The sequence below is a fragment of the Acanthochromis polyacanthus genome, chromosome 6 (assembly GCF_021347895.1).
Source record: "Acanthochromis polyacanthus isolate Apoly-LR-REF ecotype Palm Island chromosome 6, KAUST_Apoly_ChrSc, whole genome shotgun sequence".
Lineage (NCBI taxonomy): Eukaryota > Metazoa > Chordata > Actinopteri > Pomacentridae > Acanthochromis > Acanthochromis polyacanthus.
Genome location: NC_067118.1, coordinates 38,915,192 through 38,942,689, shown reverse-complemented (window position 1 = coordinate 38,942,689; position 27,498 = coordinate 38,915,192). Strand labels below are relative to the sequence as shown.

At 39.6% G+C, this 27,498-nt stretch overlaps 2 protein-coding genes across 4 annotated transcripts; both read right to left on the bottom strand.

Moving 5' to 3' along the window:
• Positions 1 to 486: 486 nt before the first annotated feature.
• Positions 487 to 9,422, bottom strand: slc2a1a (solute carrier family 2 member 1a). 2 transcript variants are annotated; one of them, XM_051950081.1, is made up of 12 exons: positions 9,256 to 9,422; positions 9,033 to 9,131; positions 8,785 to 8,945; positions 8,576 to 8,700; positions 8,334 to 8,486; positions 8,114 to 8,239; positions 7,831 to 8,018; positions 4,774 to 4,884; positions 4,569 to 4,670; positions 1,834 to 1,909; positions 1,494 to 1,621; positions 487 to 1,258 (listed from the first exon to the last, which is right to left on the bottom strand). In XM_051950081.1, the coding sequence occupies exons 1-12, from the start codon at positions 9,298 to 9,300 to the stop codon at positions 1,088 to 1,090; spliced, it is 1,485 nt and encodes a 494-aa protein (XP_051806041.1). In that variant the 5' UTR covers positions 9,301 to 9,422; the 3' UTR covers positions 487 to 1,087. The 2 variants fall into 2 exon arrangements, with proteins under 2 accessions (XP_051806041.1, XP_022060485.2); XM_022204793.2 differs by having other exon boundaries at positions 487 to 1,262; positions 9,256 to 9,417.
• A 6,375-nt stretch (positions 9,423 to 15,797) lies between these two features.
• Positions 15,798 to 25,523, bottom strand: gpr157 (G protein-coupled receptor 157). 2 transcript variants are annotated; one of them, XM_022204797.2, is made up of 4 exons: positions 24,801 to 25,503; positions 20,170 to 20,383; positions 17,788 to 17,982; positions 15,798 to 16,988 (listed from the first exon to the last, which is right to left on the bottom strand). In XM_022204797.2, the coding sequence occupies exons 1-4, from the start codon at positions 25,175 to 25,177 to the stop codon at positions 16,767 to 16,769; spliced, it is 1,008 nt and encodes a 335-aa protein (XP_022060489.1). In that variant the 5' UTR covers positions 25,178 to 25,503; the 3' UTR covers positions 15,798 to 16,766. The 2 variants fall into 2 exon arrangements, with proteins under 2 accessions (XP_022060489.1, XP_051805907.1); XM_051949947.1 differs by lacking the exon at positions 17,788 to 17,982 and having other exon boundaries at positions 24,801 to 25,523.
• Between the last annotated feature and the right edge of the window lie 1,975 nt (positions 25,524 to 27,498).

The window sequence follows — 27,498 nt, the reverse complement described above, 5'->3', positions numbered from 1 at the left end:
GAGTTAATCTTGGGAGACAGGCTAGGGAGCTGGCAAGATGACTCTGCTAATGGATTTTACTGTCCTGTGGGAGGAAGGACGAGATGCTGTATCACCTGGTCATCCCACACTGGTGGTGTGGAGCTCTGGATTAATGGTGGGGGAGCAGCGGTACTTGAAAAGGGCTAAGGATCTTCAGTGCAGATGTCTTCAAGGGCTCATTGACTGATATAAATGTGTGGGACTATGTGCTGACCACAGCAGATACTGGGACCGGATGCCATATGAGAATAACCACATTGTCGTGGGAAATTTGTTTAGTTGGGGAAGCACCAAACTCAGCCTGCTTGGAGGGCTGCAGCTGGACCGTCAGTACAGATGCTCCTGAGGAGGTTCCACAGCTTCTCGTCTCTATGAGCTCTAAAATGCTGCAATAAACCAAAAATATCACTGCTGATGGTGGGATTTTTAAATGTTTATGTCATGTGCAATGAAGAATAAAAAGTCTTTCAGGCACCTTAAATATTTAATGTAAAATGCATGTTACAGCTTCATCCAAGTATTGTATTGTCACCAATGAAGGCTTACAGGAGACTTTTTGGTTTGTTAAATGACTTGTACACATTTTCATAACATATCATATTCTACTGGTTCCTATTCCATTTCATCTGCCTCCCATTTTGCACATATCTGGCCCTTTGCACATGGTGTCTTTTTAATACTGTTTGTTACATATGTATATATTAAATTTTATTTTTTAATGTGATATTTTATTACTTACTGCCTGTTGCACCGTCCAGTGGAAGTGGAAGTAATTTCGTCATGCCATGTATGATGACAATAAACCTATTCTATTCTATTCTATTCTATTCTATTCTATTCTATTCTAAATTCCCAGTATTTTAAAACCTGCACGGAAAACATCAGCATTCACAATCAAACTACACAAAAAGAAATGAGCAAAGATTACACACAAAATAGAAAATAGAGTTTACATTAAACCATTGTCCAGTTCATTATCCAACACACTTCCTCTCCCATCAATGCTTCATTTTTCCTTAGAAGGCCGTGACCTTAATGCCATCCTCTAGGCTTTCTTTGCTCTCCTTCAGAGGCAGATCGCCTGCATCCAGTTTGAGCTCGACTTTGTTCCTCTTAGCAAACATCTGGCAGACCTCCAAGAAGGTCTTGCTTTTGGTTTCAGGCACCATAAACCAGATGTAGACCAATGTGGCCAGACAGATGACTGCAAAGATGATAAAGCTGTAGGGACCCAGGCCTTCCTGGAGGGGCAAAGAGGAGAGGAAGATAAAAAGTTGTGAACATATCAGGCAAAAACAGTTTAGGATGACATAAACAGCAGCCCACGTGAAGTGAAATGGGATTAGTATTCCCCTTTAATGGGAATTATTTTACTTAAACAAATTCCTGCCTTGTCTGTTTGTTTGAGTTACAAAAATGAGTCTTGAGAGGAGGTAAACACAAGACAAGCCAAAAGAAATTGTATAACTTACCTCTAGGAAAGGGAAGACAAGGCCAACAATGAAATTGGAGAGCCAGTGGACGGATCCTGCGACCATGAAGGCTGCAGGCCTGGCCGTCTGCCTGAACATTTCAGTGGCGACCACATAAGGAATGGGACCTGAAGGCCACAGAGACAGTTAGCCACAACCGAAACACACCATCATCACTCTTTTGGGTCACAGTGAGGCTGTTCATGTCTTAAAACAACTAAGTGCTGATTCACAGAATACTTGATTACATGTCTGGTCGCATCCAAACAACACTCAAGCTAATGGAGTGTCCTGTTGTAATCAGGATGTGTGTAAACAACCACAGGTGGGTCAGACTCACTGGGTCCGATGGCGTGTCCTATAACGTAGATGATGACGCAGGCGATGCTGACGTAGGGCATCCACGTCACGGTTTCCTGTCAACACAAACAAGCGGCTGTTTTTAATCTTGAACTATTTATGGGTTCAAGTGTGAGCAAATAGCTCTTTTTAGTGAGAATCCCGCCTTTTAATTGTGCCTTTGTTGCTGTTAAAATGATGCCTTTTAAAAAATGTGCAATCTAGGTGTGATTGTAGGTTTGCAGGAGGGCAGCACAGGTTTTGTAGTTCTGTTTTGAGAGGGTTCAGAATGCAGTGTCAGCCATGGTATGGCACCCCTGGAGCAGGAAGGGATGAGGGCCTCTGACCTTCAAATCAGCAGTCCAGAACTTAACCGTTGCACCACCACTGCCCCTTAACCTTAACAAACAGTGATACCAAGTCATCATTTTATTTTCCAGACCATTTAGATGTAATATTTGACACCGAACTGAATGTTGAGGCTCATTTGTGTTTTTATTACCTGGAGATCTGATTACTGCAATGCTCTTCTTTCTGGTCTCCATAAAAAGAATATATTCCAACTACAACTACTCCAAAACTCAGCTGCTTGAATGCTGACAAAGACCAGAAAGACTCACATTACACTGATTTTAGAATCTCTGCACTGGCTTCCTGTGCTTTTCAGAATTGATTTTAAAATTATTTTACTGGTTTATAAAGCTCTTAATGGTCTTGCTCCTGTGTATTTATACAACTTGCTTTTACTGTGTAAACCCAGTAGAGCCTTCAGGTTTTCTTGAAGTGGCCTTTTAACAGTACCCAAAGTCAGAACCAAAACATATGGTGAAGCATCTTTTTATTGCTATACCCCTCAACTATGGAATAGCCTGCCTGAAGATCTGAGGGTGACTCGTAATATTAATACTTTTAAAAGCAAACTTAAGACCTACCTTTTTAGTCTGGCTTTCAAATACATTTTTTAATTTCATCTATTTTATGTATTTTTATTTCATTTCATTTATCTTATTTTTCTTAATGTGTTCAATTTTATTTGTTTTTGTTTTAAATGTAACTAATGTTTGTGAGTTTTGGTGGCATGTTTTTATCCTTGAATGTAAAGCACTTTGTTCTACATTTTCTTGTATGAAAAGTGCTATACAACTAAAGCTATTACTATTGGAAGAAGCGCAACTAGCAAACATCCAGATTGAATAAAGAAATGAAAAAAAACAACAACTACAACATCTGTATCTCGCTCAACATATCAGTAGATGGTCTGAAGACCAGACTGGAAGCTGAGAACATTCAAAGCAAGGCAGAAATTAAGGTCTCTAAAGTACAGGTCTGGATCCTCTTCCAGAAAGCAGATTTAGCAGATTTAGCAAACTCTGAATCCAGCCCTGAACAGAAGTTTATTGCTTGCTGCAGGGTCCTATATTCCTTCATTCTAATTTTATATTTATACCCATATGGCAGTGGTGGGAAACAGAACACCGTTTTTACAAGTTCCCACAGCAGTCATATCAAGCAAACATGGAGCTGAGGATCATGTTTTTCAGCGTTCCCATTATGCTTTTGGTTCCAGTGCTGCTGAGATTTGTCAATAAACCTGAGTGTATATTGAGCCAGAGTTCAGTGATGGATGAAGAAAAGGTTCTGACACCATGATTCACTCTGACAGTAAATAAACAGCACAGTCTCCATTTTAATCCAGCAGAGGTAGAAATATGACTGTGTGACGGCATGTTTATCTTTAAAAACACAGCAGGAGCGAAAAGAGCCCAGCAGTGAAAAAGAGTCAACAAGTCATTTTTTTTTACACCACAATCATCCTCACTCAGAAATATTCACATACTGTCCATTATGCAATGGTATCTATGATAAAAGAAACAACTACTCATGGATCTTATGTTTCTAAAGTTGCACAGATTTACCATAATTTATGGTGACCAAACGTCCGATTTTCCCGGGACATGTCTTGTTTTCCCGTCCTGACCTGGCTGTTTTTTGTAAAGTCATGAAAATGTCCTGGTTTTCATTGGGCTACTAAATTGGCCAACACTGTTGAGTCATTGAAAGGGATTCTGTTTGTGCAAAACAGCTTTAAAGACAAATCTTGCAAAGATTGTCATGCTACTTGTTAAGCAACTAAAAACTTCTGGTAAAGATCAGCTCTACAGCAACATATAGATGGGCAAACTTTTGTTAAAGTTGGATTGCTAATATAGCAGAGGTATTTTTGTTATTTTTCTTTCTAAGACAGAAGAGGCATTATTTCTATCATTATTTCATTTGTTATTGTGGAAATTTGTCATATTAGAACATGTTGAGTAATCTCTGAGAAACCTATCTGAATTTGTGTCTTTGCTTATAGATAGTATTTGGTAATATAACAATATTCTTTCCATACAGAGGACTTTATATGTATTGAAATTTTAAGGCATCTTTGAGTAAACTTTAAAGATCATTTGAGTATCTCACTTCAGGCCGACTGTCCTGGTTTTCGGTAATCAATATATGAACACCCTACAATAATTACAACAGTGGATGCTAAATATTCCAGAGTGCAATCTGCTGAGCTAGATCTTATAGACTGCACATTGTATTCCCACCATACTTACTGTAGTGATCAATATTCTGTATTTAAAAATAAATGTCCACAGCAAATCTCCAGATGTGAAGGTTTCTCAACCTGCTGAACCACCAGAGGGCAGCAGTGTACCATGAATTGGGTGTAAGTCTTTCACACGGTACCTGGAGGTTGAGAGCGATGGTGAGCACCACACAGGCTACACAGCAGATCCCAAAACCACAGAGGAGGAGCAGCTTCCGACCTGAGGCCTCCACGATGAAGACCTGCAATAAAAAATTACCTGCTCAGAACTATTGTCTCCTGCTCATATGATCAAACAACAGACTAGATTTCAAAGTGCAAACTGTAACTTTACAGGGTACCTACAGCAGCTATGGTCATGAAGACATTCACTGCACCTGTTCCCACTGTGACATACTGGATGTCATTCTCTTTGACTCCTGCTTGGCCGTATATGTCGTCTGCATAGTAGTAGATCTGAGAGGGAAGAAACAAACATATTACGGATACAGAATTAATCAGGAGTTGGGGAACACTAAGCTTACCGTTTATATAAAGGTGGTGGAACATCTGACCTCAAGAATTACAGGCCTGACATAAATTCCTATGTACAGCTTAGATTATTTCTTGCAGCAGAAATGATTTGAAGTGTAGAAAAGCAGAGCACACTGCTGTCCCTCTTGTTTTAAGTGACATTATTACAGCTTTAGACAACTCATCTTTCAAATTAATTTGATATAATACATTTTGCATTGGTCATAAAAAGACTTCACAGCGCTGGTTTTAATGAAAATAGTTTAGAGTTGCTTGAATAGTTGCAGAGTCACCTCATGGGCAGACAGCAGTGTGTGGCTATTAGAAATGTTAAGCCAGAATATGTGAAAGTTGTAAACGGTGTCCCACAAGGGTCAATCCTGGGGCCTGTGCTGTTCACACTTTAAATAGACAATATTGTTTCCTATGTATCTGGGTGCAGCATTCATCTTTATGCCAATGATAATCACTTCTAAATTTTGTGCTATACTATATTTGCTCAGTTATGACTTGCACGCAATCAAAAACTAAATAATAGATAATTGGATCAACTTTTATATCAGTATTCGGTTATGAAAGCATTTTATACATGCTTGCATCAGCAGTGATTTTTAAGCCCTTGGACACTTTTATCTTTTACTACTGCATTGGGATTTTATTACTGGCGTTCAATGGCCTTCACTGTGATAGACACTGGCTTTTATGCATTTATAAGGTCTTTCCTGGTGTTTTACTCACTTATGTAACTTCACTACTGTCTTTGATTGTGGGCTCTTGCCAAACACACTCAAATTATTGCATTGTGCTGCGCATGGCGGCTGTTTTTACTTACAGTTTTTTTCCACACCTGCAGCTTGGAGTGACTTAGACTCATTTTCATCTTTAGATTTTTAATTCAATATGCTAATGCAAAAGCAATGAAGAACACTTAATATAGTCTGGTTTATTCTTATAAATTCTTTCTTTTTGGCACCTACCCTGCCCCACAACTTTGAGAAAGTTATATATCAAATCGTGAAATGGTGTGCTATGACATTTGATAGTGATTCATTGTACGGTTTTTAAGAAATTCATAGAAAGCTGCAATAAAAATCCCCATTGAAATGAATGGGAAGTTGATCAGATAACTGCCAAAACCTGCCATTTTTGAACCCTGTAACTCTGGCATATTATAGAGTACAAACTTCATTCAAACTTGACCCATGTCACAAGGCTTTGATTGTTATTTGGCTAAATCTGCGTTTTGATATTTCTTACATTTTTAATGCAGTCGAAGTTTACGTTTTATGAAATTTCGTCAAATTCTGATTTTTCGTTCAATAAGACTAAGCATTAAATTTTAAAACTAAACAGTTAATGTCATCTTCTTACAATTTTCTACACCAACACTTTATACATTAAAACTTAGTTATTTTGTCCTCTTTCTCCTCGTGTAACTCTCATTGTTGTAGCACTTGTTTTTGTTTTGTGTTTTTTTCATAAATCCCTCAGAGTACAGAGAGTGCCAACCAAAACTCTTATTGTCTCACATCATACATGTGCTCTTAAGGGGTGAAAATCAGAAATGATGAGTCTTTATAACCTGTCAGCAAATCTATATTATACATAGTGTGTATATTAAAATATATTCCTGGTTCAAAACTTCAAGACTGTGAAAGTCGCACTGTGAAAAAATCTTTGCAATACGACTTGTACTCCAGCGACTGACAGATAATTTAGCTGATAGACACAAGAAGGACTACAAACATGGCTGCCTCCATCAGTAGTGTATAATATTGTATCTAACAGCAGCTTCAAGTCAAATCTGTTGGGTTAAACTTCTAAATAAGAGTCAGACAGTGGTTTGACTATCAGTTACAACTGCATGTTGGTTTTTTACTAGGCTAACTGGAGGAAGTTCATGTATGTGGGCTTTTCAAAGTAAAAGCCCCTATAAAAGTCTGTAATGTTAGAAAAGGCTTAGTAGAGACTCTGAGATACACTGGCTTTTCAAAATAACCACTCTGTTACTTCCCCCTGTACTAGACTGTCAAAACAAAATCAGCCCAATGTTCAAAGGAGATTACCAAACAGTACTTCCTTCTGTCTGTTTCTCACATTGATAGATAAGTCACCTGTATGTTCAGGTTCCCTTTCAACGTAAGAGACCCAGTAACAGAGCTTGGTGAGCAGCTCTGTTGTAATCTGGATTTAAACAAATTTAAACATTTTTTTTAATTTCAACGCCCACATAAAACATGCATTTACAAGGAGTCAGCAGAATTCTGTGAAGCATGCTACACCCTCAAATTAAATACTCAGAGATATGATAAGGAACTGATCAGGGTTTGTGATATACTCTGGCTTTTCAAAGTAAAATGTGCTTATCTAAATTATACCTGATGTGTAATTATAGCAAGGCATGTAATGTGACAAAAGCTGCACTGGCGCACTCAAAATTTCCTCAGAATTTTTCCATTTGTGTCTGATGTACTTCCAGCGGTTGCTGTTTTAGTTTACTTGAATTTATTTTTAGATTTCAAAATCTCCAATTAATGTTTTTATTGTTGGACTGATATTCCCTTTTTATGTTTTTATTGCTATCTAAGTTTGTTCGCCTAAGTCTATTATTTCCTTTCTGCTACATTAGAATTGAAGCCTTCATATCTCAGTGTACACACAGTTAAAGTAAAGATTAATTAAATTATTAATCGATGTACAGAATATAAACGACATGCACCAAAACTGTAGCTAAAAATTACTGAATAAAGTGGAAGAGGCAAAAATAGAATCTGTTTAGTGTCCTGATGATTTACCCTCCAGAGCATTTGTTTTAACACTCAGATCTGGTGCTACATCTCAAACAGAGTCAGTGTCAGCGACAAGGACAACTGGTCGAGCATTTCTTACCGCGTTGACCCCCGACAGCTGCTGGCCCATGTTCATGACGACGATGGAGATCAGCTGCCAGCGAAGGGAGCGCTGGGACAGTAGGTTGAGTACACTCAGGCGGCCCTCGGCTTTCTCCGACTGCTCCTCCAGACGCATTTCTGACAACTCATCATCCACGTCCTCCCAGCCGCGCAGACGTTGCAGTGCTGAGGTTGACAAAACATACAGAATATCATTATCTTATTCACCACCCTATCCCTATGTAGTTGTAGCCTCATGATGCAGTTTGTGTATTCCCTACCTTTCTTTGCTGTTTTTTCATCTCCCTTCTGGATGAGCATATATCTGGGACTCTCGGGGAAGAAGGGCAGCAGCAGGAGCTCAATCACAGCAGGAATACCAGTCAAGCCAAGCATGATGGTCCAGCCTGGATCCAGAGGAAACACAGACCCATTTTTGTTTCTTTAAGGATGAGTTCAACATCGAACCAATGAAGGATTAGCCTGCATGGCAGTGAGTACCTGTGCTGTTGCCCAGGATGTGTTTGATGCCCAGCACTTGGGCACTGAGGATGCCAATGGTGATGAAGAGCTGTGGTACAATGCCAAGGGCTCCCCTCAGGTTTTTGGGAGCGAGTTCGCCCAGATACATGGGCACCACGTTGGATGAGAGACCTGCAGACGGGGAAGGAGGATGAAATCAAAAAACTCCTGCTTGTGCCTGATTCATGGCAAAAAAAAAGAAATAAAATACAGCATCCAACCTGCACAGATGCCCACTATGAACCTGGCCACAATGATGATCTCATAAGACTTGGCAATCTCACTGACTCCCATCAACACAGCAGGGACGATGGAGAAGATGTTGTTGAAGAGGAGGGTGCCCTTCCTTTTGGAGGATCAAAGCAAATTAACTGCTATGCAGTTGTAACAGATCATGTTAAATATGATGTATGGAAAAAAGGGGTTTTACCTCCCTAACTTGTTGACCAGAGGAGCCACCATTAGAGAGCCAAAGAAGCCTCCAAGAGGGTACATGGACACCGACAGAGACCACAACAGGGTGAGGAAGTCCTTCTCCATCGGGCTGTCGTAGCGCTCCATGTAGGTGGTATTATAGAACTGCTGCATGATCTGAAAAGAGCAGGACAACACTAATAGAAACACATCACCACCAGCTGTGTGTTACTGTTAAACCTTTGTTTTCTTTGCTCCTCTTACATCTGATGGAGAGTTGATGACAGCCACATTATAACCATACTGGAAGGATGAACCAAACGCGGATATGAGCGTTGCCAGTCCCAGGACTACAGTCAATCTCTGTTGGAAGACATTAGTAAACGTTACGAAACCACTTTTTGCAACATCATTAATCATAGTTTGGCTACTTCATCACTGTCACAGAAAAGAGCATAATGATAATCACATCTGGACTTGAACTCACCCCTCTCCTCTCCACAGGCTTTTCTTCCTTCTCGTACTTCTCCATGGTGGCGTTTGAAGCTGTTGTCACTTTCAGCAATAATAGCAGCACACTTTGTTATTACTGCAACACCAGATTCTGCCCTTTGGACGTGAGATCAGAGAGCACGGCGGTGGGTTACGGCTCAGTGGTGCCGTTGCTCTCACGTTGCTTGTTGTTTTTTTTTTATGTAATTCGCTGGAGATATTAGATGCCGCCCTGAACTGAATGTGGGTATCTTTATTGCTCCGCACCTTGGACGAAATTGTCTTATTTGAAGAGAGCAGCTGTCACTGATAGGTAAATGATTAAGATAAAGCATGTCTACTGCTTATGTTTCTGAAGGCTGCTTGCCAAAAGGGATTTTTCCAATGAAATGAGGACATAATGTTGAAATCGCAGACTTCAGTATTGCGTCTTGTACACTTTGAAGGATTTATCCTCTCCCATGCTGAAGGCAATTCATCTCACACTGATGATACTGAAGAGGCACATTTCCTGCAGAAACACTAGCTGCGAATCTTCTTTATTTTGGTAATGTTTGCTTTGTCTGCAGTTTGTCACTTGCTGCATTACTTCTTATCTCTAAAGCTGAGCCTGTTTGTCAAAACAGTGTCCCTGAGGCGGTTTATTCTTAAAGCTGGATGTTATTTGCTTCAGGGACATCTCACTGCAAAAACAAGGTTAAAATACAGTGAATGTTTGTGAGTAGATGATGCTGCTGGGAACAGGGAATAATTCAGAAATAATTAGAGCAAAGTATCATAAGAGAGGTAGTGTTTGTTGACAATTTCACTAAAATAAAGGTTCAGTGTTAGGACTTTTTAAGGAATACAGTCCTTTGAAATTGTAAGATGATTATAATTATATAAAGTCACAGCCTGAAATACTTTCAGCAACATGATAAATGACATTTATATGATGCTAAGCGTTTCATAGACGCTTATTTTTTAATTTAAAAAGATGCAAGTATTTAATATACAGGCTGGAATCAAGATTAAATCCCATCTGGCTGTGTTTGTTTAATTTGTGGTTTTAATAGAATTACATTTTCAATCTCCACTATTCACATGAGAGAAACATGGGATCTGATCCACATGACAGAATTAGTTTTCAGCATCCACTTTCCTGAATTCACACTGAGTTGGTGATATTTTGCACTTTTGATGCAAGAAGCTACAGCACTTTACAAAAATTGGTGGTACTGATATAGTCGGCCTCACCTCCATGTACAGCAAAAGGTTCCAGAACCAAACTCTTGGAGAGGTGTTGGACTCTCCTTCTCCAGATTTGTTGAGAGACAGTGTGTGGGTTTACAGATACAAGTCTCTGGCCGGGCACCATTTTGTTGGAGTTCTCCCAAGAGAATCAAAGAGTTGCCTCTCTGCACCTGTGTGTTGTTTAGGGGAAGACTGTTGTTTGTGCTTATGTATGGGACAGCAGCTCGGAGTGCCTGTCCTACTTGAAATCTCTGGAGATCAGAGTACCTTAAGCTAAAGGTCGTTGATGGACTTACCTTGAAGTCGTGTCATCAGACCTGCGGCCATATATTTCAGACACTCTGGGGAAGAGAGGAGCAGACCTGTCAGCTGATCACCATTTGGTGGTGTAGTTGGATTGGATGGCAGGGAGGACTGCCAGACAGACCTGGTAAACCCAAATGGGTAGTTAGAGCGAGCTAAAAATGTCTGACTGAGCCCGTGTTCGTGGGATCTTCAAGTCCCGCTTCCATAAGAGTTTCTCCTGCATTCCGGGGAAGGTTGGGGACATGGTATCTGAGCTGGCCATGTTGATGTTCTGTTGCAGAGCTGGGACCAGAAGGTCATTGATGCCCTTTGTGATTGCCCTCTGTATATAGCCGGGGGGTGAGAACTATTGAGCTGGACTGGGGCCAGTATCGGGCGATGGTTAGCACATTATCTGTGGAGGAGGCAAAGCCTGAAGACTTGGGGAAAGCTTTGTTTATATCCACGGTACGGGTTGCCGTGGTAGTTCAGAGATTCCTCAGTGGCAAGGCACCAGATGTGGATGAGATTTGCCCTGAGATGCTGAAAGCTCTGGAAATTGTTGGACTGTCTTGGCTGAAATGTCTCTTCAGTGTTGCTTGATCATTGGTGACGGTGCCTGTGGAGTCAGAGACCAGGGTGGTGGTTCCCTTTTTTCTAAACAGGTTGCTGCAAAGTGTGCATCCGGGTATCACACTACTCAGCCTCCCTGGGAAAGTTTGCCAAACATCTGATTCAGGAGTAACAATGCAGATTCCATCCTGGCTTAACGGTGGACCAGCTCTTTACCTTTGCAGAAATGCTGAGGGGGTCGTGGGAGTTTGAGCAGCCAGTCCACGTGTGTTTCATTGATTTGGAAAAAGGCTTATGACTGTGTCCCTTCAGGGGCCCTGTCGGACGTACTATAGCAGAATGGGGTACCAGGGTATGTCGGTACAACCAAAGTGACAGTTGTGTTCGCATTCTGGACACAAGTTTAAGGAAGTTTCCTGTGGGTGTTCATCTCTGCCAAGACGGCCACATGTTTCCAATCATTTTTGGGGTATTTGAGACAGAATCTCAAGGTGCAGTCAGCGTGAGAAGGATGTCCTTTGTGGGAAACTACTTTGCAATGCTTGTTATAATTCCTCCTAACTACACTAATGTTCAGTGGCGAATGGCTTATGTCATGCTAGTGACAGGTAATATAGCCTTGAGGTAGCTTTGAGCAGAGATGAGGAATTGGATGCAACACAGACACCATAAATACAAAATGTTTATACAGTAAAGGCAGCTCCCATTAATAAACAGCTGTAGTGGGCAAAAGAGGTCTGGAAATTCATCTCTTTTGTACACCACATCTCTTGATATTCGGACTCAACCAGCGCCGACTCACATGATACCACTTGAGGCAATTTGTCAGATTTCATACATCTTCCTCTGGGGCAAAATTCTCACTATATAGTGTATGCTCTGGAGCTACAAATATGTGTGTGTGTGTGTGTGTGTGTGTGTATATATATATATTTTTTTTTCACTTGTGCAGTCGTGTTTTCAAAGAGCGGTAGACTGGTTTTAATACGTAACATCGGTGGAGTCTTTTGTGCCAATTGTACATTTTGTAGGCATCCAACAGTTGCTGAAATACTGCAGTTTAGCCCACTGACTGACATCCTTAAAAAATTTAATAAATAAAAATGAATAAGACAATGCAATCTTTTCCCATTAAAAGGAAGAATGTGGAAAATTTCATTGTACAATCCTGACATTTAAGTGAGAATTTAAAATTCTAAGTGGATTTTATAGTAGAAAGTGCTTTTCTGTTTCATTCAGCTCATGTGAAATTGGAACTTTACACAGAAACTGTGCAGCAGCAGCAGCAATGTCAGCAGTGAACAGCCGGTGGAGCTAATGCTACGGTGGATATCATTAGCTGAAAAGGAGCAGAAACATATGCCACATGGACAGTGCAGTTCAAAGTGCAGCTTCTCTGGGACTTTGGTAGCTTGCTGCCTAATTATTCACTCGCTTGACAAATCTGAGAACCAAGCAGAAAGCTCCCTGTTGTTGTACACAATCTTTCTGATGCTTTCTGTCTCACGAGTGAAAGCTGCTCTGTCTGTGGTGCTCAAAAATTCTGCTGAAGCTCCGACCTCCTCCATATGGTGAAGAAATGTGTTTGAGAATTGGCTGCTGGAACCACTGACGCAGCCAAATGAGCAGCCCGTGTTGTGAAAAAAAATTGCCGCCATTAACTTTACTGGTGAATGGTCACCCCTGGTAGTACGCCACAACACAGGCCCGAGCTTCTCTTTAACTTAATGAATTAAATGGGCAGAGAGCCAGCAGAAGAACGAGCAGAAGCGTCTTCCATCGGCCGGCTCGGGTTGTTTCAATGTCAGCCAAATCTGAGAAGTGACACAAAAGATTAATTCCTGTAGGAAATATAGCAAGAGTGGGTCCTCTGTGTGTCCTCTGCCGTTTACAAGGACAGGAAAAACAAAGAAAAACCTGTCCGCTTGCTGTTTTAGATGTCATCAGGTTAAGCAACATTCACTTCCTTCTTTTTCCCAGACATGGTGACCAGTGTGGTTTCACTGTTACTGCTGGTCTGAGAGGATGAACTGTGCACTGTGACCCATTACTTTAGAGCAAAAGATAAATTAGGCACGAGGAAAACTTTTTTTTTTTATCACTAAGAAAGCTGTGTGTTTATGCTTTTAACATATTTAGTATCAGCAATGGGAACCAACTGCTCTCATGAGTGCAGAGTTGTTGATGCACACTCGGGGACGAAAAGAGACGCAAAGCAACCACAAATCAATGGTGGGAGCACATTTACCGCACTAAAGGACACATTTATGGTTCTTGTACTTACTTGAGTCTTTTCTTGTCATGAAACTTTGCTCTCCAATACATCTCAAAGGGAAAGTGACGCTTTAGTAAAACAAACAGTTCATGAAAGTACAAATAAAACAATTAACCGGTTCATCTACTGAGGATCAGCCACAGCTGAACCCACACATGCCATCTCCTCATACAAAGGCCCAAAAGGAATCCACCCCAGAAGCAAGATGGCACACAATTACCTGTGGCCGTAACGATACTAATATCATACTTGTAATGGAAGTTGTAATTAGCACTTTTTCTTACCCTCGTGTTGTCCTGCGGGTGAAGTATGGTCTGTTTAAAAGATTGAAAATGTGGAAAAATATATATATTTTCACAGTGAAATTTCTGATGTCCACATTTTCAACATTTTCAGGAACTTTTTGAACATTTTTTGATGGAAAAGAACAAATGTTAAAAAAAAAATGTTTCTTTAAAATTTTTTTCTGGATTTTGGTTGATTTTTTTGTGAATGTTCTTAAAGGAAATATTAGACGTTTTTCTGATATATATATGTAATCACTTTAGAAATTTAAAAGATTTTTTTGAAGGATTTTTACTCATTTTTGAAAATATTTCAAAATTTTTTGCCAAGTTAGTTTTTTTTAATTAAAAAAAACGCTTAAATGAAACTTTTAAGGAATTATTGGAATTTTTGTCAAATTGTGAATTTTTTTTTGCAGAATTTTTGGATTTTTCAGACAAGGAAACAATATTTTTTGGTGCCCGTAAATGAGGACAACAGGACGTTCTGAATATTTTGTCCAAAATGGCCCCAAATGATGCCTCAACAACCATCTGTGTAATAACTCAACATCTCAAGACAACATTTAAATGAGCTGAAGGAGCTACAAGACAGGAGGTGACGTCATGGCTGTAAAGGAGGTCAGTGACATGAGCCCTGCGATGTTCGGTGGGTTCACCACTTCTCTGTAGTTTGGTCTGTAGCTCCGTCAGGCGAACAGGAGCAACCAGCAGCATCAGCTAAAGAAGAGAAGGGAGGCTCACGAGTGAAGCTCTGGTTTCAAGGAGGAAGAACGGCATGTGATGATCATTCACACATCTCCTGACCACAGTGACAGTGATGATTTCATGTTCATTTTGGTGGCACATCAGACACGGATGGTGTTTTGCAACTTCTGCTGAAAATATGTAGCAACTTCCAAGTTAGGCAACAGTCACTTTGTTTTTAAAAATACACAAGACAACAGGGGAAGTAATGCCAGATTTGACTAAGGAAGGAGAACGGTTTCTATTTTCATGTAACTCTGACAGAAACACTAACAGAAAACTGGAACATTATTTTAATACTAAACTTAGATTGCAGATAATATGATAGCAATAATCTAAAAAAAAACCAACGTATTTTTTAATATCTTTCGTGAAACACGTACACTAACGTTCAAACATTTGGGGTCACCAAGACAATTTCATATTTTCCATGAAAATTCACACTTTATTCATGTGCTAACATAATTGAATGTGGGTTTTCTAATCATCAGTTAGCCTTTTAGCTAACACAATGTAGCATTAGAACACAGGAGTGATGGTTGCTGGGAATGTTCCTCTGTACCCCTATGGAGATATTCCATTAAGAATCAGCCGTTTCCAACTAGAATAGTCATTCACCACATTAATAATATTTAATTGATGATTCATTTAATGTTATCTTCATTGAAAAAAAATGCTTTTCTTTAAAAAATAAGGACATTTCTAAGTGACTCCAAACGTTTAAACAGAAGTGTACATTAACAGAACTACTTTAAAATGGTGTCATAATTTAAAACTGGAAAAAAAATTGACACAAAAACTTCTTAAATGACACCTTAAGGATCATTTTCTACTTCACTGTTTGTCTTTTCTGTATTACAACATACGACTCATTGTGTCATCAGATAAATGCTCTACTTCTCAAACTTCCAAGTTCTGTCAGGTTCTGTATACATTAATATAATTTAATATGTCAGTACAATACTGCTGAATATGGTGCTGGACTGGAGTCAGATGTTTCTACAGATGTTAAAATTACAATTTTTTTCTGCTCTGAATCGATTCAAACTCAAACAGACCACATCTAAAGAAACGTTTTTGTAGCCACTTTCTGTTATCTTTCTGTATCAGTGGTGACAATAAACAGGCCAAACAAACACGCAGCTTTAAAGCTTTAAAGTTTTTTCTTTACTCATCTTAACACTGATCATTTTTCCAAAAATACAAATGAAACTACAATACTATTTCACAGTGATAACCTCACAGCAGTGCATGGTAAACAGTCCTTTGTGGAGTGTAACATTTTTCAAAAGAGGGAACAGAAAATGAAGAGCAACTGAACGTGAAGCCTCCATTTTAAACCTCTGAACTCCAAGCAGCTTCTGGGTGTGACGTTTACTCACTGTGGGCTCATTTATTTACTGCAATGAACACCACAACTGTGGCCTAAATATAGAGAGAGCTCATGGGTATGACATATTTATACAGCCATAAATAATAAAAACAGAAAAAAACAGTTTTATTTATTTTATTGTATTACAAAAAATGAAAAACTATATTTTCAAGTTAAAAAGTCATTATTCTACTACATATATTTTTGATGTTTGCCTCATGTAAACACAGCCTGCAGTTCAGCCTAAAAGGTTTTGAATGTTTTTTGAGTTACTATCAGCTTCTTAGGTGTGTTTGCAGAGTCTACTGAAAGTAAACGTTTAAACTTGGGTGAAACTGGAAATGTTCAACATGATTTTTATGAAATATTGTTGTTTTAAGGTTAGATTTGGTTCATCTTCCCGATGGAAATACACGATTCTTTACTGAACTGCTGAAAAAGTTGAACATACAACTATTTCATCTCTGGCTCTGATAAACGGGTGTCTTGGGGTTCAGAGGGTTAAAGTGCGAGATGCAGCACATTGAATGCGACAAAATGCTTCCCTGAATGCTGGCCGACAGTCAGGCGGCATCATCCCATCACCCAAAGTGCTGTTGTGCGACACAGATGTCACCTGCAGAATCCACGACCCTCCCGGCAGGCACTCGCTGTGATGAGTCTTAGTGCGAAGTGGAGACCTCTGCTGCTCCCTTCACGTCAACATTCGTCCACCTCCTCCTCTGCAGGGTGAAGTTTCATCTGTCGGTACGGACCCGGCCGCTGCCGTCTTCTTCTCTCTGGTTGGAGGCGTCCTGTTCAGGTAGCAGACTGTGAGGGGCTTCGTTAGAGTGATGTACCTCAGCTCGACACTTGGTGCAGCAGCAGCAGAGCGCGGTGCAGAGACGAGTGCGGATCGGACGAGTCAACAAAACGAACATGGTGCAGTTGGCCGCTCCCTGCAAGGTGTTGCCGATACCCTGTTGGGTCAAAACGAAAGGCTTTTAGAGGAATGGAGCCGCAGCCGATTATTCACCCTCGTCAAAATTGACAACATTTTTTGGTGGAAAAAAAGAAATGTTAAGTGTTCCTTTAAGAATATTCACACAAAAAAAACAACATTTTAACATTTTGCCTTGTTTTTGTTGTTTTTTGTCTTTTTTAAAGTAAAACACTATCGTTCAGTTCCAGATATCTAAATGTTGTGTCCTTTTGTAGACTCTGTGATCTGGAAGTTGTAATGTGTAAATGATAAACTGAGGCTGAATGTTGTTGTGAATTTGTTTTTCTAAACAAATTTTAGTTTGTTCATAATGTTTTGTAAACAGATCATTCGTTAAGTGTGAACATTCTCAGAATGTACTTTTTTGCACTAAAACAAAGGAAAAATTAGGAGTTGTGGTTATTTATAGGTTATCGTGCTGTGATTATACTGGTGGAGATCAAATGAATGTGGCCCCTGAACTAAAATAAGTTTGACACCCCTGTGCTGTTGTAACATGAAATAACACAGTTTCACACAAAGTTACGGCGGCAATATGATGTTGTAAAAGTGTCTAAGAAAAAACAGCCTCATAAAGACTTCATTACATCCTATTTAGGAGGACACTTTATTTTATTACGGCAAAGTTATGTTACAGATTTAATACAGGATGCATGAAGTTCAGCAGCACACACAACATTCTCTCTCACAGTCTAAGGATGAAGCAATGTTCAGAGGAGAAGTAAACTGCAGACTGCAAAAATCTTCTGCACTGGACATGTCTGCTTTGAACTCACATGTAAGGTGACCAGCACTGGGTTCTGTCTGGCCGGTGAGCCAGCTAGCAGCAGGATGAAGCGCACGGTGCTCCAGATGCGCAGGATGATGAAGATGATGGGAATGAGTGTGAGCTTCATGTCAGCCATGGAGGAGAAGGAGTGTGATGGAGGCCTGTTGGCCAGGATGGGACGGTACTCTGACAGGGCAGCATGCTGTGCACAGAGTGAGGTCATGTTTTAGAACAGCAACCAAAAAGAAGAAGAGCGAATGCGTCATATAGTCCGAAAGCTCAGATGGTCGACCATGCATCCCCCACAACAAAATGCCCCTTTTAACCTTTATGATGTTCTAATTCAGACTTTGAGTGGTAACAGTAAAATAACTCATTCCCAGTAAACTTTTTCACTCAGTTTGTCGGTTCTTTTTTACCGAAAATTGACATAAAGATTGTAACCATTTCATTCACGTTTTCCATCATATAAAAGCTTGAAATGTGTAGTTTACAAACATAATCATATTGTTTTTCTATTTTCATTACAATAGACATATGATAAAATGATAGTGTGTCTCAGAGTTAACTTATTTGCAGATATATATATATATATATATATATATATATATATATATATATATATATAAATATATATATTTAGGTCAACTTTTTGATTGATATATAGTATATTCATGATAGAATGTATTCTTTGTTGCATATCTGCACTACAATGTCATGTACTGAAATGTTTGGTTGCTTACAAGTACTGACTGAATGAATTATCTTTGGAGTCATTTTAAATCACTTTTCATTCCTTTTGTTGTTCTTGCTACTTTAAGCCATGTTCTGCCCAGTTTCAGCATTATCTATGTTCTATAGTTATCTTTAGGAATACTATAAGGTTCTATTTTTACACTGTAAAAAAACTACTAAAATTTTGTCTTTTTATTCTATACATTTTTTTCTGTATTTTTGAAATACACAAAACTGTCAATAATATCACAGAAATAGTTTACATGTGTGATATAAATACTATTATAACTCTGAGAAACCAAAAAAATGTTCCTTTTCTTTAAAGAATATGTTTTTTTGCTGTTGTTTTCATTAACTTATCCGTTTCCACAAATAATTCCTTTATATTTAAGAGGTGAACCTGTAAAAATCACATTTAATTGAGTAAATACACGTTTCTAAAATTAGGTACTAATGGTGACATTTTAAAGGAGAAGTAATGGTTCAGTAACTTTACATAGATTTGTTTGTTAAAGAAGTGATATCTTACATATTTACAGAAAATCTTTGTGGTAGTAGCTGAAACTGGTTTGCTGCTGGAAGCACTGGGGTTATTATCAGCCTCACATGTGACTGAATAAAGGAGATAATGCAGAATTACATTATTACTTGGAGTTTTCCTCTTCCTGTCAACAATATTATTCAAGTTATGGATAAAGAAACAGAAAATAAGAGGTCACTTCTTTCTTCATTTTTGTCAATCCGACCTACAGACGTTTGAACTTAAATAAAACCTGAATCTTGGTGAGTCGGTTCTGTTATTTGTCTGTTTTGGTGACGTGGAGATACAGTTTCAGATCAGTGTCTGGAGTCGTGACTGTTTACAAATTAATCTGCTAAAACTGTCAAGGAAAAGTACGAGAGAAACAAAACAAAACAGATACATTAATGGCATGTTTACTCTGTAATAAATGATTATTATAACAAACTTTTCATCTTCAGGAACAAAAGTTTAAATCTGTCTATTATTACACATCTGACAGCAGAGTGGTGGTTTGTGTGTTTGAATTTAGCAATCTGTTGGTTTACATTTACACCTCTCTATCTCTGTGTAGCTGTTGTCAGGAGTAGAGGTGGAACAGAATATCGATATTATTTTGCATCACTTCATCTTGTGACACGTTTCGATGCAACGGCAGCAAATATTAATCTTTTATTAAAACATGTAGGTGCTCTGAATGGACTTCCAGAACGATTCAACTTACAATAGTCACTACTGAATGGCTCCTCGTGGTGTATTTTATCAAAAGGATGAAGATAAAAGTGAGCCGAAGAAGAAGAAAACTCACAGGGGGACAACAATAGACGGTGAAGGAAAGCAAACAATGACGATACACACACGTACCGACTCCACTGTGCAGTGAGTAAATGCATAATTCCTGCGCTTTGATCGTAGATTAATGTCTTGCGATGAATCACATTTCCGATACCATAATTACTGTGATTAGCCTGGGATTCCCACCTCTCGTTAGGAGTGTAACGGAATCTGAACCCATTTTCAAGCACAAGAAGAAAACGATAAATCAAAACTGGAGCACAGTTTATGCACAAAGCTGTACTCTAGTTTCGATTTATATTAATACTGTGTACACATGGCTGATAAATGAGGCCTCACCGCTATGTGGATGTGCCTCTTGATCAAAATGTAGAGGATGGGGAGGGTGAGGTAAGCCAGAAACTCCCAGATCTTTCCGGTCAGCAGCATCCACAGGACCCGGTCCGGAGCGTGGATCCTGACCCAGCACCAGCCCACTGACACCTCTGACGCATCGTAACCGATCTTGTTGAGGCACACGGCTGCGATGGTGATGGCCAGAGGAACGCCCCAGCTAGAACACGACACAAAGGGATAGAAGATGAAGTAAAGCAGTGTAGCCTACTGAAGAGCAGAACATTCCAGAGCAACACACAAAGATCCAAAGACTCTTTCACAAAGCTGTAAATTTGGTACGACACTGTTGTGGCATTTTAAGATTGAACAAATGATAAAATTAGACAAATAGGTTGTATAAATCAAATTTAGGAGCTAACAAAGATAGGAAGACCGAACATGTCAACTGAAGTTATGAGTACACGGAATAATCCTGTGGAAAGCAGCAATCCAACTGAAGCCTATGAAACAGGACGTTCATGCCCTCTCTACGTCTGCACTTATGAGTTGAACCCTAGGGCAAGCAGAAATAATGCTACCCTAGCAGAAATATAAAAAAAAGAGGAGATGATCTAACTTTTGGTAAACTTACTTCGTATACATTCTGATTGGGTCTTAAAGACGATGGGTTGTGGGTTCCAGAACAGAAGACGAGTGTTCAGAAGGATTTGCAAAGGTATGAAAGACGATGTACCGCTTTGTGTAGTCAGTTAAAATCTCCAGATTTTGCTCAAGTTTGTTCTTACAGCCTCTGTATTGAATGAGCATTATTCGCATCAGATTCTGAAGACTGCTAGCCTAGCCGCGCTAGACCCATGTTTCTGAAGGCACAAGGGTCTAGGGCTACTCGACAGGGAGGGAGGCGAGCTAAAAGGTTGTCTTTCAAATCACTCTGCGGCAGTTGGGTAGGTATACAACCAATCAGCGCAACGAATAGGCTGACGTAGTTCTTAGAGCGCCGGCGGATTGTGGCTAAGTCCCATTAGCTTCCCAACCAGCGGAGCCAACTGGTATATTAAGGATTTGCCATATCCCGTCGGCATAAGTCCAAATACGTCTTTCTTCTCAATGAAACAATTCAGTGCCGTCCTTTGTTTATCTTTCAAGTTGAATTTTAGCTTCAAATCTTTAAGGGCTGTGGCCAAAGTCGAGTCGAAAGATAACTGTTTATTGTGCGCCGGTTGTTTCTGTCAGAATCGTCGCGCCTCTGTCGTCACTTAGTTATGCCCGCCTTCTGACTCTACACTTCATGGTGATTGGTCCGGCCAGTTTTAGGAGAATCCAGCCTCGAGCCTTATGGAGGGTAACTAGACCCACCCTGGCAGAGAATTAAATTCGTTGCCGTGGGTTGTCTAGCGCGGCTAGGCTAGAAGACTGCTACAAGACTCTTTTTTTAGAACTTTTTGAAGACTCCAGGTTTTGACCCAGAATTGATTTTTGACTGTGTGATTGACAAAGCTACCTGATCATCACTGGCCCTTAGCAGGTGGACTGAATCACACCATCATTTCAGAAGACAGCTAACCCAAAATCCACACTGTTTGGTGCAGCTGTATGAGGCCAATTTTTGCTTCAACTTCAGTTGAAACATCTCCAGTGAGCTTTTGCAGAAATGTTTGGTGGGTGCAGGAGCAGCAAACACTTCAGAGACATGTGAGACCTTGTGATAGATTATCTTGTGCTTAAGGCTTGTGTGTGTTAAACAGTGCAAACTGCAGAGTCAGGCAAGAGTCATTGCTTTACACATCACAAAGCCACATTCTCTTAGTGTAGGAGACCACGCTAAAAGCATCGCCCCTTCTATTAAAACACCAAGAACACTATAGTTTAATAGCAACACATGGCAGATTTGAAATCATTCTAAATGTCAAAGTGCTTAAGGCCTAGTTGTGTGTGTGTTATACATACAGGCCTCAATGAATGGCTCTGTTGTCTGATCTTTAATTCAATGGAAACAAAACTAGAATAAAAAACACAAGCACTGCGGTGAGGCATACCTAGGGGTCAAAATGTTGTGTCCAAAAATAGATGGACCACACAGAGCCACAACACAGCGAACCGATTCTCACCAAACATCTTCAAAATCAACACGGACAGCTCATTAATGTTCAGAAGGAAAACTGACACAAAAGGGTGAAACACGTGCCGAAATCAAAGCAGATTGTTAAACCTGTTCATAACTTTCATAATGGACACCTATTGAACAGTGAAACATCATTTAGTGAGGTTTTTATCCTAACAAAGGCCATCGTAAAGAGTTCTGTAGTTTTTGTTTTAATTATTTTGTAGTTGAGGGGCCTCATAACAAACTAAGTAAAAGACATGCATAAAATAATCAGTCTGCATGTCATGAGTTTGGGACCAATTACATCCTTTTGCCTATTGCGTGGTAAAATAAGCATAACATCAAAGCGGAAGCAATTTAAATTTTAAAAAAAAGCTTGTATGTATGAATTCTTTGCTAGGGAGGAAAATGCTTAAAATGCATATTGAGGTGAGGCGTCCCCTAAAGGTAAGTGAGGTTTTTGGTAGAAGTAATAACAATAATAACAGAGTAAGAGGTGAAATACAGAAGGAGCCACATGGAGCAAAAACTAAGCTAAACTGAGACAGCAGGTCAAGTTAAATCAAATAAAATGCAAACTAATTAAGGAAATGTATACTGCATGATCTAAAACAAGCTGAGTGCTGTGCAACAATAATATGTGCAAAGAGCAAGATGGCAATGAGATGAAGTAAATACAATTTTTTAAAGAAAGCAAAGCAGGATAGCAGCTTTATTTCAAAATAAAATGAACACAGAATAAAAGAATATTAAGACCACTCAGAGCAGCCAAAAGCCACTGAAAACATGTAGATCTTTAGATTTTCTTGAATGTGTCAATGAAGGAGGAACATGTGATTGAAAGAGGAAGACTGCTACTAAAAATGCGTGATCTGTATTAACCACCAGCATCAACTGTAGAAAACTGGAGTCAAGAGCACAGCAATTCTGAAATATACCCAGTGTCAAGACATGCATAGAGTTACAAACAAATGCAAGAAACTCAAAATCAGTCCTGTATTTAAACAGACAGCCGCTGCAGGGATGTTGGTCAAAAGTCATAGACTGTATAATAAAAATACTATAATTTGTTATATAGCCTCTTGAAAAAGTGAAGATTTCCATGTTTTGTTTTTTCTTTGAGTCTTGCAGCCGCCTTCTGCACGAGTTGCAGACCAGACAGAGAGTCACAGTGATCTAGCATTGAGGAAGTGAATGCAGCGGTCACAGTTTTTACTTCATTCAGACAAAGGATGGAATTCAATCGCACAATGCTTCTCATTTGAAAGCAACAACAGTTTATGTGTTTGTCACAGATGACACCCAGATTCATGACTGTTAGTGGTCCTAAGTAGCTGGAGATGTAGTTTGGACTCCTGAGTTTGCACATCAGTTATCTATCAAAACATTAAAACAGGATTTATCTTAACTGAATTTAAATGAACCCAGTTAGAGTAAAAATCACTAAAATCCTAGTTATAATCTCATTGTACCTCACTCCGTTTAAAACTACCGACACTTTTACCATAGAAACAGTGGGTTTAGCTCTGGGGCAGCTAAAAAGCTAACTTTTGAGTCTTGAAAACACTCTTTATTTTTGTCTTTGATGAAACTACAGTAGTTCAATAAATACATTCAGCTAAAACCCCCTGCTTTAGTCTTTAACACACACACACACACACACACACACACACACACACACACACACACACACACACATGTTTGTACTTCTATCTTAGTGAGGACATCCATAGGCGTAATGCATTTCCTAGAGCCTTACCCTAACCTTAACCATCACAACTGATTTTCTAAACTTAATCCTTACCCTAACCCTAACCAAACCTCAATTCATACCTGTTCTCTAAAAACAACTCTTCACCCTCAAACATGGCTGTTTCAAAGTGAGGACCGGCCAAAATGTCCTCACTTTGATAGTTAAATGCAGAAAATGGTACTCACAATGTAGCAAGTACAAGAACACACACACACACACACACACACACACACACACACACACACACACACACACACACACATTTGTAAGTCTTACAAGCAAACTTTATCAGAGTAAACAAACTAAGCCTGCTCCTCTGCTGTGTTTAACGGAGCTAGTAACCATGCTGTAGATGCTAACTTTTTTTTCCTTTTTGCAGTGTAAAGTTACAGAACAATTACGATGTAAATTCAGTTTTGGGGTGTTTTTCTATTAGTTCTGGGACAGACAGGTCGCCAGGTAAATATCCCATTCCCAGGGTTCCTCGGGGTTATAGGTCACCACCAACCAGCAGTGTTGCCATAGAAACGGTGGGTTTAGCTCTGGGCCAGCTAAAAACTTAACTTTTTATTCTTAAAAACACTCATTATTTTTGTCTTCGACGAAACTACAATAGTTCACTAAATACATTCAGCCAAAGCCAACTGCAGTAGTCCTAGCTTTAGTTCCTCGGGGTATAGGTCACTACCAACCGGCGACGCTACTTTAATAAACAGCTAATTGTTAGCTTAGCAGTCTAACAATTAGCCAAAGTTTACGTGCAGTCCAGTGTCATACCTGACGAAGTGGAAGGACAACACCAGGCTGTCAGCGACTCTCTGGCTGGACCTGACGATGAAAAAGTACAGGTAAACAGCGATGGCCACGGTCCAGAAAAAAGAGCTGGTGTTGGCGAAAGTGGATATCGCTCCTTGAACGACGCAGTCGACCGAGTCGCTGCGGAAAACTCTCGAGACCCCATAGGCGTAGGAGCCGGCGGAGAGCCAGTCAGCCACGGAGAGGTAAACCAGCAACCTTCTTGGTGTTGTCCTCAAATCCGACCAAATAATGTAGGTGAAGATGATCAGAGAGGAACCCAGCAAGGACAGGGCGCACGAAAACAGCACGATCACCTGCTCGGATAAATACACCTCCGTCTGATTCCCGTTTGCCATCGTCAGGTGCGAAACTCTCGGACCAGTCGATCCATAAGACCTTTAGCGAACTTCGCTCATTGCTTTTGAGGAGAGCCGAGCTCAAAGTTTTCCTCTCCCCGCGTTCAAGCCCTCCCTCCCCGCCTCCCGTCCTCTCTCTCCCTCGCTGCAACCAAAGCAGAAGTCAGTCAGCTGGTAGTGTTCAGACATGGCGCTATTTTTGGACGCAATTGTGTATGCTTGTGTGGCCCAAACACATCCGACAGCAGGTCACATTTATGACACATGACAGCATGGTCAAATATTGCTCCATTCCCAGTCATAGTTTATATAAAAATGCAAGATCCACAGCCCAGGTTACTTCAGTATAGAAAAATGCATCTAAATGTATTATATTAATGTGACTTTTAAGGGTAAAATGCAAAATCTTATCAAATTAAACCTAATTTAAGCTTGGGAATTTATCAGTAGCTTCATATTATTATTGGCATCCATATATTGTGATTGTTTTTGACTAAATTCTATTAGTAAACCAATATGCCTTTTTCATATAGCACTTTCAATCTGTGTGTGAGATACTTTCCTCTTCAAACCTCAAGCAAGAAATTCTTTGTGTGACATAAAAAATATTCAAGAATTTTTAAAAACTCATTTAATTTGTCCAGATTTCCCAGAAACAATCTCTTGCGTCACCCCTAAGCGTCTGGCTACATTCAGAAGATAATGAAAGCTGCCAAATATTAAAAGAAAAACAAGAGTGTCAAGCGTTGCATGTTTTCTTTTTTGAGAAATGAAAATGACTGAGGGCAGTTAGCAAACCCTAAATTAAAGCTAACACTTTCATTTCATGGTATGAGGCCTGTTTACATTTGATCTAAAGTGTGGCTATTTAAATACACCAAATATTCCAAATCACATAGCAGGCGCTCAAAAGTCGTGCAGATGAAGGCATTTAAATAAGACGTTAAATTCTCTAGTTCCTAGAAATTACTCCAAAAATGCGCACGTAACCATTTTTTTCAAGGTCATTTGTTAGACTCCCAATAAAACCGGAGGAGACTTATCGAGAAAAACAGTTTCTTAGTGTCTGACATCAATCGACCAGGAGTCCCTGATGAGCTGTTTACAAAATCCTCAATAAAAATTGCCCTGAAACTGAAAAAAAACAACCTACTAAACACAAATGGGATCTAAACCGCATACACAACAACGCTGACCGCCACAAACTGCTGGAGTAAGAGCAAATGTGTCTAATTTACACTAAAACGAAGTCACAGAACACACTATATACATTGTAAGTTGCACAAATTTAACAATAACATCCCCCCTGTGTGACAAATGGCAAAATTGGAAACGCCGACATTTTATATATAACCTGGCATTTTCGAATTATATGACTAAAATCATTTTGAAGTTATATAGAAAAGAATATTGTTCAGGATTCTTCAGTGTCTGTCACTTAAAGGCATTAGAGGAGATTTAATTTCCTACGACTTTGAACGTAGCATGCGCACATACAACCTCTCCCTCACCCCCCTCTAACCTCCCCCCTCTTAACATTTACGAAGAAACGCCCCCCTCCAGAAACTCGCGTAGCACTCGTGAAGTTGTCTTTTACGGCTGGGTCCCCCTGGATCTTTATCTGCCATTATGTAAAAAAAGATGAGCAAAACAAGTCGCCAGCTAACTACGAAGCTATACCAAAAAAACACATACACAAAACACGTAAGTCCAAGGCGTACGTAATCTACGTAACTAGGCCTGAGCCGGAAGATTTTTGATTGACAGGAAAGGGAGCAAACCAAACGCCTCGGTCCGAGCGCATTGATTGGCTGATGTTTTTCAGGTCCTGCCATGTCCACAGATATTTTTTTTTTATTCTTTTAGAGAGCATACATACAAGTCCACTAAAAGTCAGTATATTCATTTTATGTGAATCAGACAAATTAAACAAAAAAAAAAAACGTCCTCCATAATGCCTTTAAAGCCTTTGAAAATACATAATTCTGTTCAGCGCTTTACTGTCCACCTTTGTTTTGTTTTTTTGAAAAAGACACTGAATACATGAATTTGCATCAAACTGCCCTCCAGAAAAGATCCTCGATGATGTAAGAACAGAGCAATAATCTTTAGGAAGATTTGCAGAGCCCTCGTAGACGAATGATCTCAACTAAAAATACAGTTTTGCATTCACCTAGATTTCATTTTACTTTACACACTTCCAGACCATTTTTAATGACTTTTTTTATGGTGTCGCAGTTTAAAACATCTTTTTGTGCTGTCATTGTTATCTTAAAGGAAAAAAAGAGTGAACACTGCATGTTTTTCTCTTCCTTTTTGTT

Coding starts and splice junctions, on each gene's coding strand:
- gpr157 (XM_022204797.2), bottom strand. CDS start 25,177: ATGGCAAACGGGAATCAGACGGAGGTGTATTTATCCGAGCAGGTGATC. Junction 17,983..20,169: donor AGAGGCACATCCACATAGCG/GTGAGGCCTCAT, acceptor CTCTGTGCACAG/CATGCTGCCCTGTCAGAGTA. Junction 16,989..17,787: donor CAGTGCTGGTCACCTTACAT/GTGAGTTCAAAG, acceptor TTGACCCAACAG/GGTATCGGCAACACCTTGCA.
- slc2a1a (XM_022204793.2), bottom strand. CDS start 9,300: ATGGAGAAGTACGAGAAGGAAGAAAAGCCTGTGGAGAGGAGAGGG. Junction 8,487..8,575: donor CATAGTGGGCATCTGTGCAG/GTTGGATGCTGT, acceptor CCCCGTCTGCAG/GTCTCTCATCCAACGTGGTG. Junction 8,240..8,333: donor CATCCTGGGCAACAGCACAG/GTACTCACTGCC, acceptor CTCTGGATCCAG/GCTGGACCATCATGCTTGGC.